This window comes from Aquarana catesbeiana, linkage group LG10 (genome assembly GCF_042186555.1).
Source record: "Aquarana catesbeiana isolate 2022-GZ linkage group LG10, ASM4218655v1, whole genome shotgun sequence".
NCBI classification, from domain to species: Eukaryota; Metazoa; Chordata; class Amphibia; order Anura; family Ranidae; genus Aquarana; species Aquarana catesbeiana.
This window is the reverse complement of record NC_133333.1, coordinates 202,426,808-202,440,590: the sequence shown is the minus strand read 5'-3', so window position 1 is coordinate 202,440,590 and position 13,783 is coordinate 202,426,808. Positions and strand designations below refer to the sequence as shown.

General features: G+C 43.1%; 1 protein-coding gene across 2 annotated transcripts in view; it reads right to left on the bottom strand.

Annotated features, from left to right (window-relative positions):
- Positions 1-1,617: 1,617 nt before the first annotated feature.
- The window catches only part of LOC141111104 (nicotinamide N-methyltransferase-like), a 49,273-nt gene continuing 37,107 nt past the window's right edge, over positions 1,618-13,783 (bottom strand). For both annotated transcript variants that reach the window (XM_073603119.1, XM_073603118.1), the window contains exon 3: positions 1,618-2,630. In XM_073603119.1, the coding sequence (XP_073459220.1) occupies positions 2,192-2,630 (439 nt within the window). In that variant the 3' untranslated portion in view covers positions 1,618-2,191. The remainder of the gene's footprint in view (positions 2,631-13,783) is intronic.

The following is a 13,783-nucleotide window of genomic DNA, read 5'->3' as shown; positions in this document are numbered from 1 at the left end:
CAGCCTGCCTGTTGTCCACCAATGCAGCCTGCCTGTTGCCCACCAATGCAGCCTGCCTGTTGTCCACCAATGCAGCATGCCTGTTGTCCACCAATGTAGCCTGCCTGCGTCCACCAATGCAGCCTTCCTGTGTCCACCAATGCAGCCTGCCTGTACCCACCAATGCAGTCTGCCTGTGTGCACCAATGCAGGCTGCCTGTGCCCACCAATACAGCCCGGGTCCACCAATGCAGCCTGCCTGTTGCCCACCAATGCAGCCTGCCTGTTTCCACCAATGCAGCCTGCCTGTGTCCACCAATGCAGCCTGCCTGTTGCACACCAAAGCAGCCTGCCTGTTGCCCACCAATGCAGCCTGCATGTTGCCCACCAATGCAGCCTGCCTGTTGCCCACCAATGCAGCCTGCCTGTGTCCACCAATGCAGCCTGCCTGTGTCCACCAATGCAGCCTGCCTGTTGTCTACCAATGCAGCCTACTTGTGTGCACCAATGCAGGCTGTCCGTGTCCACCAATGCAGCCCATGTCCACCAATGCAGCCTTCCTGTGTCCACCAATGCAGCCTGCCTGTGCCCACCAATGCAGCCTGCCTGTGTCCACCAATGCAGCCTGCCTGTGTCCACCAATGCAGCCTGCCTGTGCCCACCAATGCAGCCTGCCTGTTTCCACCAATGCAGCCTGCCTGTGTCTACCAATGCAGCCTGCCTGTGTCCACCAATGCAGCCTGCCTGTTCCCCATCAATGCAGCCTGCCTGTTTCCACCAATGCAGCCTGCCTGTGCCCACCAATGCAGCCTGCCTGTGTCCACCAATGCAGCCTGCCTGTTGCCCACCAATGCAGATTGCCTGTGTCCACCAATGCAGGCTGCCTGTGCCCACCAATGCTGCCTGTGTCCATCAATGCAGCCTACCTGTGCAAACCTGTGATTGGTTTGCGCAAAAGTTATAGCACCCACAAAATAGGGGATAGATTTGTGGCATCTTTTTTATTTTTATTTTTTTTACTAGTAATATTGGCGATCTGTGATTTGTAGCGGGACTGCGACATTGCAGCGGACAGATCGGACACTTTTGACACTTCATTGGGACCATTGACATTTATACAGCGATCAGCGCTATAAATAGCCACTGACTACTGTGTAAATGTCACTGGCAAGGAAGGGGTTAACACTAGGGGGCGATCAAGGGGTTAAATGTGTTCCCTCAGCATGTTCTAACTGTAGGGGGGGTGGGCTACCATGGACATGACAGAGATCACTGTTCCCGATCACTAGGAACAGTAGATCTCTAACATGTCCCCTGTCAGAACGGGGATTCGCCTTGTTTACAAAGGCAGTTCCCTGTTCTGCCTCTGTAATAGGCGATCGCGGGTCGCCGGCGGACATCGAGTCTACCGGACCCGCGGGCACCCTACCGCAGCGGGCACGGGTGTGAGCCCGCTGTCGTGCCTGCACAAGCCGACTTACAGCTATGGGGATTTGTGCAGGAGAGCCGACCTGCCGCAGTATAATGACGGTGGCTGGTAGGCTAGTGGTTAAAAGTATTTACATGGATAAATGGTGGCAATACTGGAAGAAAAGCATAGCATAAAAGATTTACATAATCAGTGATATTTGTTGACATTTTTTATTATGAAATCCAGTTTTTAACATTTATATTCAAAATAAGTAAACTTCAATACTTTTAGAAACAGTACATGGGCTATCGCGGTGTCCCTTAAAGCCCTACTATATTAAGGTCCATTTGTATCATTATTTGGGGATGTGGATACTGTTAGATGTTGAACTGATAAATCAAATCTATGAGTTAGCGATATTCAGCATGAAACACTAGAAATCTTGCCGCCCCATATATACCCTGTTTTAACACAATAAGAAGTTATGCTTGCTCATGTCTACATAGAGTATGCTGTTTGATTGCTATATATTCCTCAGTGGTGAGCTGGACAGGCATCTAGCTATAGATTGCGGGCAAGCGTGGGCCAACCTGGAGTGGTTTTAATGCTTTGTATCATTTGTAAAATAATATTAATGGAATTAAAAAAAATATTTTAATACATTTACACTTGTCAAAGCATTTAATTGATCTATGTAGTTTCCCTAGCTTTGCTGATTATACCATACATTTGGAAAGCAAAAGGAGAAATTGCTGATTAGGACCTGGGTATACAGTACCGTACTTCATAAGGTAGTTTTCCCTATGAGCATGGCTTACGGGCATGGATAAAGTAATAGCCATTCTCATCAGTCAAGTCCAAACTTAGCTTTTCAGTTAATGGAATGGCCTTTAGTTTCACAATTTCATAGCCAGCATCCCTATATGCCTTCTCAAGCTCTTCCTTAGTAATGGCCAGACAGAAGAATCTCTTTTTTCCAACATAGTAGTAGGAACAGTTAAGCACACTCTGAATTACTATGTGACCCCCTGGTTTAATGAGGGCTTTAAGATTCCTCAAAGCATTGGTGAAAGTTTCCACATCTTTGCAGGGCGTTTCTAAACAGAGGCAACTAATAATACAATCAGCTTGTGGCATCTTCACTGGTTCAAATGGGTTCTTCTTCAGAGCATCACATGTCAGAACTTTTGTCACTGTTCTCCTTAGTTTTTCTTCTTTCTTCTTACAGCTCTCGCTGTCACTGAAAGAGGACAATATTTTTTTTTAATCAGAAAAAGTTTTATTGAACACATTATACATCTTCCAATGTACAAACATTACAGTGTCGAATAACCACATTTACAGATTTCAGTGGTCGTTGCACCTGCAGATAATCTAAGAGTATTACATAGGTTCACATTTCTTCAATCCTACTCAGTTGTATTTTACACTTAATACTGAAAAATGTCAACATATCAAAATCACCCTGTGGGACATTGCAAAAGTCTTCACATCACCAACTCTCTGGGACTCAGTCCAGGTATGTCTAGCCACGGTGACCACAGCCGTTAAAATCTACCTGGGCTCCCCCTGTGTTGGTAAATTTACCATTCCATAACAAGAGTATTCCCCATGTGTGTTATCCACGAGGCGACTGTGAGCGGGGAGATTGATTTCCACCCCATCAAAATGAGTTTCCTGGCCCGAGAAAATGTGATCCTGACCATTTCATCAGGTACCACCTCCTCCAAAACCCTAATATACAGCAGATTGGGTCTAAGGGTACATTCGTTTGAAACACTCGATTGAGTGTTCCAAGGACCACCCTCCAGTAACGATGAAGCTTCTGGCATCGCCATAGGCGGTGGATAAGATCCCCAGTGCGTTGCCTGCACTTACCACACTGTGAGTTGCCCCAGGTCTCCTTCTCACAGGGATACTACCTTAATGGGATGTGTAGTGTGGTAGTGACCCTGTACAAAGTGCCTAGTGTAGCTCAGAAGAACCCACCCCGGGATAGGGCTCTCATGTACTCCTTGCTTGGCACCCAACGAGGAGGTAAACATGGAGAATGTGATGACCACCCTATCACATGACCCACCACCTACCCTACAAGTGTCCCTTCCAGCCACTGTCTGTTAGCGCCAGATTTCCACCACATTATCACAGCAACACTAAAAGTTGCTGATCACTGTTATTACAAGTATAGCGTCTATACCTGTGTACATTTTATACCAAAGACATGTAGCAGAGTAAATTTTGGCCTATATTTATGAAGAAATTTGATTTTAATGGATATGTTTTATAACAGAAAGTAGAAAATTTTTTTTTTTCATAATTTTTGGTCTGTTTTTTATATAATAAAAAAAATTGAAAAAGCCAGTGGTGATCAAATACTAGCAAAAAAAGAAAGCTCTATTTGTGTGAAAAAACATATATATAAATGTAATTTGGGTACAGCGTTGCATGACTGAGCCAGTAGCACAGTGCTGAATAGCAAAAGATGCCCTGGTCATGAAGGGGATAAAAACTTCCCAAGGTCAGGTGGTTAAAGCAGTCATAAACTCTGCTAAATGTTTTTATTTTAATGGGTTCCCAGGGGGTTTATGCCATATTGTGCTAGTACAGACATCCCAACCTGCAAAAACTCATTTCAGGAAGGTGGAATTCCCCACCCCCGCGGAGAAATACGGGCATGGCTTCAATTGCGCTACATATTGGGTGTGGCTTAAAGGGGGTGTGGTTTAATAGTCTGAGATGACTTACATAGTGCAGAATGCAGTAATGTTCAATAGGGAATATACAGTGCGGAGTGTACGGCAGTGGGAAGTACAGTGCCTTACAAAAGTATTCACCAACTTGGCATTTTTAGTGTTTAGTTGCCTCACAACCTGGAATTAAAGTGGATTGTTTGAGGATTTGCATTTAATTTACAGAACATGCCCACAACTTTGAAGATGTTTTTTTTTTTTTTTTTTGTTAAGCAAACAAATAGGACAAAATAACAGAAAAAGTCAATGTGCATAACTATTCTCCCCCCTAAAGTCAATACTTTGTAGAGCCACCTTTTGCGGCTATCACAGCTCCAAGTCGCCTTGGATAAGTCTTTATGAGCTTACCACATCTTACCACTGGGATGTTTGCCCATTCCTCCTTGCAAAACTGCTCCAGCTCCTTCAAGTTGGATGGTTTGCGCTTGTGAACAGCAATCTTTAAGTCTGACCACAGATTTTCTATTGGATTGAGGTCTGGGCTTTGACTAGGCCATTCCAACACATTTACATGTTTCCCCTTAAACCATTCAAGTGTTGCTTTAGCAGTGTGCTTGGGGTCATTGTCCTGCTGGAAGGTGAACCTCTGTCCTAGCCTCAAATCACACACAGAGTGTTACAGGTTTTGCTCAAGAATATCCCAGTATTTAGCACCATCCATCATTCCCTTGACTCTGACCAGTTTCCCAGTCCCGACTGGTGAAAAACATCCCCACAGCATGATGCTGTCACCACCATGTTTCACAGTGGGGATGGTGTTCTTTGGGTGATGTGTTGGGTTTGCGCCAGACATATCGTTTTCTTTGATGGCCAAAAAGTTCAATTTTAGTCTCATCAGACCAGAGCACCTTCCTCCATACATTTTGGGAGTCTCCCACATGCCTTTTCGCAAACTTAAAATGTACCATTTTGTTTTTTGCTGAAAGTAATGGCTTTCTTCTGGCCACTCTGCCATAAAGGCCAACACTCTAGAGCGTACGGCTTATTGTCGTCCTATGTACAGATACTCCAGTCTCTGCTGTGGAACTCTGCAGCTCCTCCAGGGTTACCTTAGGTCTCTGTGCTGCCTCTCTGATTAATGCCCTCCTTGGTGAGTTTTGGTGTGCGGCCGTCTCTTGGCAGGTTTGCTGTTGTGCCATGTTCTTTCCATTTGGTTATGATAGATTTGATGGCGCTCCTAGGGATCATCAAAGATTTGGACATTTTTTTATAACCTAACCCTGACTTGTACTTCTCAACAACATTGTCCCTTACTTGTTTGGAGAGTTCCTTGGTCTTCATGGCAGTGTTTGGTTAGTGGTGCGTCTTGCTTAGGTGTTACAGCCTCTGGGGCCTTTCAAAAAGGTGTGTATATGTAATGACAGATCATGTGACACTTAGATTGCACACAGGTGGACATCATTTCACTAATTATGTGACTTCTGAAGGTAATTGGTTGCACCAGGCTTCATAACAAAGGGGGTGAATACATATGCACATGGCAATTATCAGTTTTTTATTTCTGAAAAGTAGTTTTATGTATATATTTTTCTAATTTTACTTCACCAAATTAGACTATTGTGTTCCACCACATATAATTCAGATAAAAAAACATTGAACTAAAGGCTGTAATGTAACAAAATAGGTAAAAAGCCAAGGGGGTGAATACTTTTGCAAGGCACTGTATGTGCAGGAGAGGAGTGTGGAGTGTATGGTGGTGGGTAGTATGTGCAGGAGAGGAGTGCAGAGTGTATGTTGGTGGGTATAATGTGCAGGTGAGGAGTACGGAGTGTACAGCGGTGGGTAGTATGTTCAGGATGGTGCCAGTAAGGCAGTGGACAGTGTCGGTATTATTTTTTTATTATTATTTTTTTATAATTTAGTTTTTTTGTATTTATTTTTTTTTCATTTTTTCAAAATGCTTTTTGGGGGCCAGTGGACGGTGTCAGTAGGGCAGTGGACAGTTTGTATTTTCAGTTTTTTGCAATGATTAGGTGTGGGGGGTAGTGGACAGTGTCAGTAGAGCAGTGGACGGTGTCAGTAATTTCTTATTTTTACGTATTGATTTTTTTACAATTTAATTTGTTTTTAATTTTTTTCACAATGCTTTTTGGGGGAAGGGGGTTGGGGCAGTGGACAGTGTTGGTAGGGCAGGGTGGAGTGGTGTAATTTTTTTTTTTACAATTTAATTTTTTTATGTTTATTGATTTTTTTTTATCTGTTGGGGGGCTTTGGTTAGATATCAAGGGTCTAAACAGAGACAGAGAAAGGGACTGAGGACTGAGGACAGATTCCCCAGTCCCTTTCTCAGCACTGAAGATGAATTGAGAGGAGACAGAGTCTCCTCTCAATTCATAAACTGAGCAGAGTAAACACAGGTTACTCTGCTAAGTTTTCACAGGAGCGATCTCGCTCACTGTGTCCAGTTCAGAAAAGGAAGTGGCTGTAAATGACATTTAACGGTCCCTTTCTCACTGATCATCCCCGGCTGTGAACCAGGGGACCATCCATGTGTGCAGGGTGATACGCCACTGCCGCCCAGGATTGGCCCTGTGGCTGGGAGACCGCACGGCACTCGCGGGTGTGTGGGAGTTGCAGCTAAAATGTGCCAGACTCCTGCACCTCACGGGAGACTTGGGATGTCTGGCTTGTATGCACCGCATATTAGCACATTACGGCAAACCAGCCCATCAGCACTATGCTGTCACTGCTCCAGCTGGTCCCAGGCACTTCCACCCTTGCATGGTATTCCTTTCACATTCCCTCTCTCCCAAAAGCTTTAAAAGCTGGGCCACGATGACGTTACTCCAGCACATGCACACAGGATTCACATCACCACAGCACAGAGAGGGTGCTATAAATGTTGTCTGAGCAGCGCGTACGCGGCTCAGATTACATTACCACTGACAGGCTAGGAGAGGCATTTATAACAGAAGAGAACAAGGTCTCTTGTTATAAAAACCCTACCTGTCAGCAGTTTTTCAAAATTTGACTTTAAACACTTCAGCCCCAGAAGGATTTGCCCCCTTAATGACCAGGCTATTTTTTGCGATACGGCACTGCGTCGCTTTAACTGACAATTGCATGGTCGTGCTCACCTCTGCGTTTTTTATTTTTTGCGCTATAAACAAAGAGCGACAATTTTGAAAAAAAAAAATGTTTCTTTACTTTTTGTGAAAAAAGAAAACTAAAGCGCTGATGTGGATTCTCTATAAGATAACAAAACACCAGAAAAAAATATGTGAGCTGCAACCAACCAATTAGTGGTGTGACACCTGCTACAAATCAATATAAAATATGTTGGTGCGCTTATCAAACTCTCCCCATCTGTTGGAGTGGTGCTTGTATATAAAATCCTAAACCATAAAAAATACCCTGATATCACAATCAGTAAAGTGAATAAGTACAAATAAATATATCAATCAATAAAGTGAATGGATGCAAATAAATGCATCGAAGACCTATAGGGGAACACATATCCCTGGATATATGTTGATGAAAGAAATAAAAAAACATTTAATAGTGTCTGTGTTAATCCAGCTGAGGTCTAAATGTCCAGTCAAATGCCTTTGATGAACTTGCTTGTATTTCAATTATCACAGATCACAGTTGCATGATGAATTACATTTGCAAGGTGATGATTCACATAAAGATAAAAGAAAAACCATCATTGTTTTTAAATGCTACAAAACTGGGCAATCAATGTAATCCACTCACACATTCCCTGTAGCTGAACCGGTTTTGTTACAATGGTCAGACAGCTTCACCGCTCATACAGCTATCGCTGTGTTTGCCGAACACTATGCGAAGACTTCACTGACTCCTCATCCCCACGCGTATCATCACATGTCACGTGACTTTCTCAAGGGTAGTCATGTGGCCGGCCAAGCTTCCTATTTAAGCTATGGACGGCATATTAGTTACCATAGTGATATCGGTAAATAAGCAAGTCATCAATGGGACCGTATGCAGAACAATTACATTTACAATTATAATAATTAATCAATAATAAACCAATACTACAATGGATTTGAATGGCCGGGACCCTTTATTATTGGTATTATAATTTATTTACCAACTTATAACAATAATAAACATGTTCATTTTCTTTAAAACATAACACTCATTTATTTATACTGTAAACTATCACTATAACTCAGCCATGACAGCTCGAGTTAATACCAAGACATGTTAAACAGTTCCATAACTGTCCCTTTTCTTGAGAAAAGGACCAAACCACATAACAAGGGCCTCGACGATGGGAGGAAGGGTGGGATGCTTCTTCTTCTCCGCTGATCCTCCGCTGTCTGTTGTTCCTACGCAGTATTAATTCCTTATATAAGGGTTAGCTCGTGCCACCTTAACATGTGACCTGCCTTTTAAGCCAATAATATTTAAAATTTTTATTTAAAAATTTACTAAATAACTGTCATTTTTTTACATGTAGTCTGCCCCGGCCCCATGGGTGGGCGGAGCCAATTCTTTTGCTCCTCCCTTTTCCTTCTGCATTTCAGCAATACTTATTTTTGGTAATAGATTATACAATATAACTTTTAATAATACAACTTTTGTAAGACACAAGTTAAAATCAAATTTGGAATTAAGAAACATTACTCACTAAAAAGATCTATTTAACACAGACTTCAGGCTCCCCCCCATGGTCACACTTGGTATTTATATCCAAATTAAATAATAGATGACAATAATCCATAGTACTATACCCTTCAGTGGTGAGTATTGAGTATAACATCACGAGCGAGAAGCATGCGTAGATAAATAATTCAACCCCAAATAAAACGTTATTCTTTTCACGGTATTCCTTTCACATCACCACAGCACAGAGTGGATGCTGTAAATGTTGTCTGAGCAGTGCGTACGCGGCTCAGATTACATTACCACTGACAGGCTAGGAGAGGCATTTATGACAGAAGAGAACAAGGTCTCTTGTTATAAAAACCCTACCTGTCAGCAGTTTTTCAAAATTTGACTTTAACCACTTCAGCCCCAGAAGGATTTGCCCCCTTAATGACCAGGCCATTTTTTGCGATACAGCACTGCGTCGCTTTAACTGACAATTGCATGGTCATGCGGCGCTGCACCCTAACAAAATTGACGTCCTTTTTTTCCCCCATAAAATAGAGCTTTCTTTTGGTGGTATTTGATCACCTCTGCGTTTTTTATTTTTTGCGCTATAAACAAAGAGCGGCAATTTTGAAAAAAAAAAAAAAAAGTTTCTTTACTTTTTGCTATAATACATATCCAAAAAAAAATTATTCATCAGCTTAGGCCGATATATATTCTTCTACATATTTTTGGTAAAAAAATAAATATTGATTGGTGTGCGCAAAAGTTATCGCATCTACAAACTATGGGATAGATTTAGGGACTTTTATTTTTTTATTGTTTTTACTAGTATTAGTGGGGGTCTGTGATATTTAGCGGAACTGCCACATTGCGGCAGACAAGCTGACCCCAAATTACACTTTTTGGGGACCAGTGTAGTCTTGCCAACCTACCAGATTGAAATTTATTGGCACAACACCCAAAATTTCCTGGCACAGCCACGTTTTCACTGGCATTTACAAAAATTACAAAATTACAGTTTTAAGTGCAAATTTTAGTATTTAGGCTACAAACAAGTACAATATGCAATTAGCAATGTGATTTAAGGTAGCTATTAGGGCAAAAAAACATATTTCTTATTTTATTTTCAATATAGTAAGTAAGTAGCTCAGGGACAGGATTCAGGAGGGCAAGAAATTAGAATAGGAAGGCACACACACACACATGAAGTTGACTCTCACAGTGACAATGACAGAAGTGTGCAGCAGCACAGATGATGCTGACATGTCCCCCTTCTGAGTCACAGTGACAGTCTCTCTCCAAGCAGGTGGTCCCTTCAGTCCACTCCAGTCTAAGCAACACTGACAGTCCCACTCCTGACCTGCCCTGCTCCTTTCCTGCAGACCCACACACGAGGCTCTGGCCGCTCTGCTTGGCTCCCTTGCACCATGACATCACACGACATGCTTGGGCACCACCTCCACCAGAGCCGCCCGAACACATTGTAGCAGGCACTTGGATGGTCTCGGCCAACTCTGGACCGGGCCGAACATCACAGCCATTTTTTTTACTGGCGACTTTTTCCTTTTACTGGCATTTACTGGCAGGAGAAAATTGCCTGTTTTTTACTGGCTGCCAGTAAAAATACTGACGGCAACAGTGGACCAGTGACATTACATTGATCAGTGCTATAAAAATGCACTGATCAATGTAAAAATGACACTGGCAGGAAAGGGGTTAACACTAGGGGGCGATCAAGGGGTTTAGTATGATCCCTCAACAGGGGGGATGGGCTGCCAGGGACATGACAGAGATCTAATGTTCCCAATCACTGGAAACAGTAGATCTCTGACATGTCACCTGTTAGAATGGGGAATCGCTTTGTTTACAAAGGCAGTTTCCCGTTCTGCCTTTGTAATAGGCGATCGCGGATTGGCAGGGACGCAGCGTGCAACGGGAGCGAGAGTCCGCTTGATTGATATCAGCAAAGAAATTTTGTTCCTGTTGCAGCAGACAAATTGTACGATGCTCATGCTCACCTCCAGGTGCCACATTATCTGACATAGCTCTGCTCAGGGTATCGCTGATATACATTTCACATCCTGGCTTGTAGACAACATTGAGGTTGTAATGCTGCAATGTAAGCATCATGCTCCGCAAACGCTTGGGAGCACACAAAAGGGGCTTTTTGAATATGGCTATCAGATGTTTGTGATCAGTTTCAGCTGTAATTGAATCCCATCCATAAAGATAATGATGGAAACGCTGGCAAGCAAATACAATGCTTAAACATTCCTTCTCAATTTGAGCATAATTTTGCTCAGCTGAGGAAAGAGCTCTGGAGGGGGATCCTCTGCCATTCCTCCTTGCAGATCCTCTCCAGCTCTGTCAGGTTGGATGGTAAACGTTGGTAGACAGCCATTTTTAGGTCTCTCCAGAGATGCTCAATTGGGTTTAAGTCAGGGCTCTGGCTGGGCCATTCAAGAACAGTCACGGAGTTGTTGTGAAGCCACTCCTTCGTTATTTTAGCTGTGTGCTTAGGGTCATTGTTTTTTTGGAAGTTAAACCTTTGGCCCAGTCTGAGGTCCTGAGCACTCAGGAGAAGGTTTTCGTCCAGGATATCCCTGTACTTGGCCGCATTCATCTTTCCTTCAATTGCAACCAGTTGTCCTGTCCCTGCAGCTGAAAAAGACCCCCACAGCATGATGCTGCCACCACCATGCTTCACTGTTGGGACTGTATTGGACAGGTGATGAGCAGTGCCTGGTTTTCTCCACACATACTGCTTAGAATTAAGGCCAAAAAGTTCTATCTTGGTCTCATCAGGCCAGAGAATCTTATTTCTCACCATCTTGGAGTCATCAGGTGTTTTTTAGCAAACTCCATGTGGGCTTTCATGTGTCTTGCACTGAGGAGAGGCTTCCGTCGGGCCACTCTGCCATACAGCCCCGACTGGTGGAGGGCTGCAGTGATGGTTGACTTTCTACAACTTTCTCCCATCTCCCGACTGGATCTCTGGAGCTCAGCCACAGTGATCTTTGGGTTCTTCTTTACCTCTCTCACCAATGTTCTTCTCCCCTGATAGCTCAGTTTGGCCGGACAGCCAGCTCTAGGAAGGGTTCTGGTCATCCCAAACGTCTTCCATTTAAGGATTATGGAGGCCACTGTGCTCTTAGGATCCTTAAGTGCAGCAGAATTTTTTTGTAACCTTGGCCAGATCTGTGCCTTGCCACAATTCTGTCTCTGAGCTCTTCAGGCAGTTCCTTTGACCTCATGATTCTCATTTGCTCTGACATGCACTGTGAGCTGTAAGGTCTTATATAGACAGGTGTGTGGCTTTCCTAATCAAGTCCAATCAGTATAATCAAACACAGCTGGACTCAAATGAAGGTGTAGCGCCATCTCAAGAATGATCAGAAGAAATGAACAGCACCTGAGTTAAATATATGAGTGTCACAGCAAAGGGTCTGAATACTGATAAGGTCAGGGATTTAATTTAGAGTTCTCACTTAATATAATGCCTACGTGTAAATCTGTTATGAATGTAACTTTTTGGCTGTTGAACTCAATTGAAGCTGCTTTTGTTTTCTTGTAACTGTATTGCCATGGTGTTGAAGCTTGTGTTCGTAGCCCAGGTGACTCCTGTTGTTGTTTACCCTTGCCCTTTGTGGGGTTGTGCTGATGCTATTGCCTATAAAAGGCCTTTGAAAGAAGTAAAAGGCAGCAGTCCATTATGCTCAAGAACTGATACACGGATTTCTGACTCTGTGTCTTAATTCCTATAGAAGCAATAATTTGACAAAGCAATATAAATTTAAAGCAACTTATTTAAAAGTTGAACCTAACATTTTGGCGCCCGGACGAGGGACTCACCGATGATACTACAAGAGGTGGCTGAGCTACGCTGACGGAACGAAAGGACAGGCATTCCGGGAACCACAGATCAAAAAACCTGCGCAGGTAAGAAAAAGCTTTATTTTTCTTATATTCTGTGCTCCCCTGATTTGTGCCTATCCGTTCTGTCAGTTACGGTTCTCCTGGTTTTAAAACACCAGCCTCTGTAGTGGTGAGTCTAGAATTACTGCATATTTTAGTTTATATTGCTGGAATTATCTGTTTGGTTGTTGTCTGTGTCTGTCTTGTCTGTCTTGTTGAGAAAGTGAATGAGCCTTGTCAAGGATGGTATGAGTTAGAAGGGGATTGCCGAACTAAGCAACGGAATGCGCCTTACCTCACATGATTGGGAACCTGAGGGCTTGTGAGCTTGGGGGTCTGACGCTTATGCTTAACCTCACATCTAACTCATAAACCATAGACGGGTTGAGAGTATAAGCCCTGTCTGCTCCATAAAGCAGGGATAAGAGTGTATGAGAGGGATTCCCAGATACGGGGAGGGAATAAGATCTCCAAAAGTCCGGAGATCTAGTCGGATACCTGGCCACTTAAAGGAATGCTTGTATATGTTGTAGCCGCATTTTTGTATATGTTGTAGCCGCATTCTGGTTTGTTATTGGGCTAGCATATAAAGTAATTATTTGTTAGTTGGGCTAGCATATAAAGTAATTCGATTTCAGAAATCTCATTCCGGAGAGGTTTTTAGAATTCTAGCACCCTAGGAGGAAGGCAACGAGGAACTAGTGTAACTTAGCTGGTTTGTTATTGGGCTAGCATATAAAGTAATTATTCATTCTTGTATATGTTGTAGCCGCATTATATTGTACACTAAGTGTCCCACACGCTACCTAGGCAGGACTGTTAGAATGGGCCAGAGGAACACAAAACCCCGTCAGGGAATTGTAGCACATTACACAGTGCCACAGATAATTAAAAACATCTGTGGAGAAGATGAAGCACGGGACTTAAAGGATGTCCTTCGTAAATTTAAGGTGAAAGGAGCAGCGGGTTTAGACCCGGAGTGTATGGAGTGAAATAAAAAGGGACAGACAAGGAGAGGTGTTAGAGAAGCAATGGATGCGTCAGGTTCAATGCTTAATTAAGGTTTCAAATAGAGCAAAAGAAGAGGGGTGGAAGTATAATCCAGACTGTGATGGTTGGGATATGAAAGACAGAAGAACAAAAAATGTTGAAATTTTAAATAATC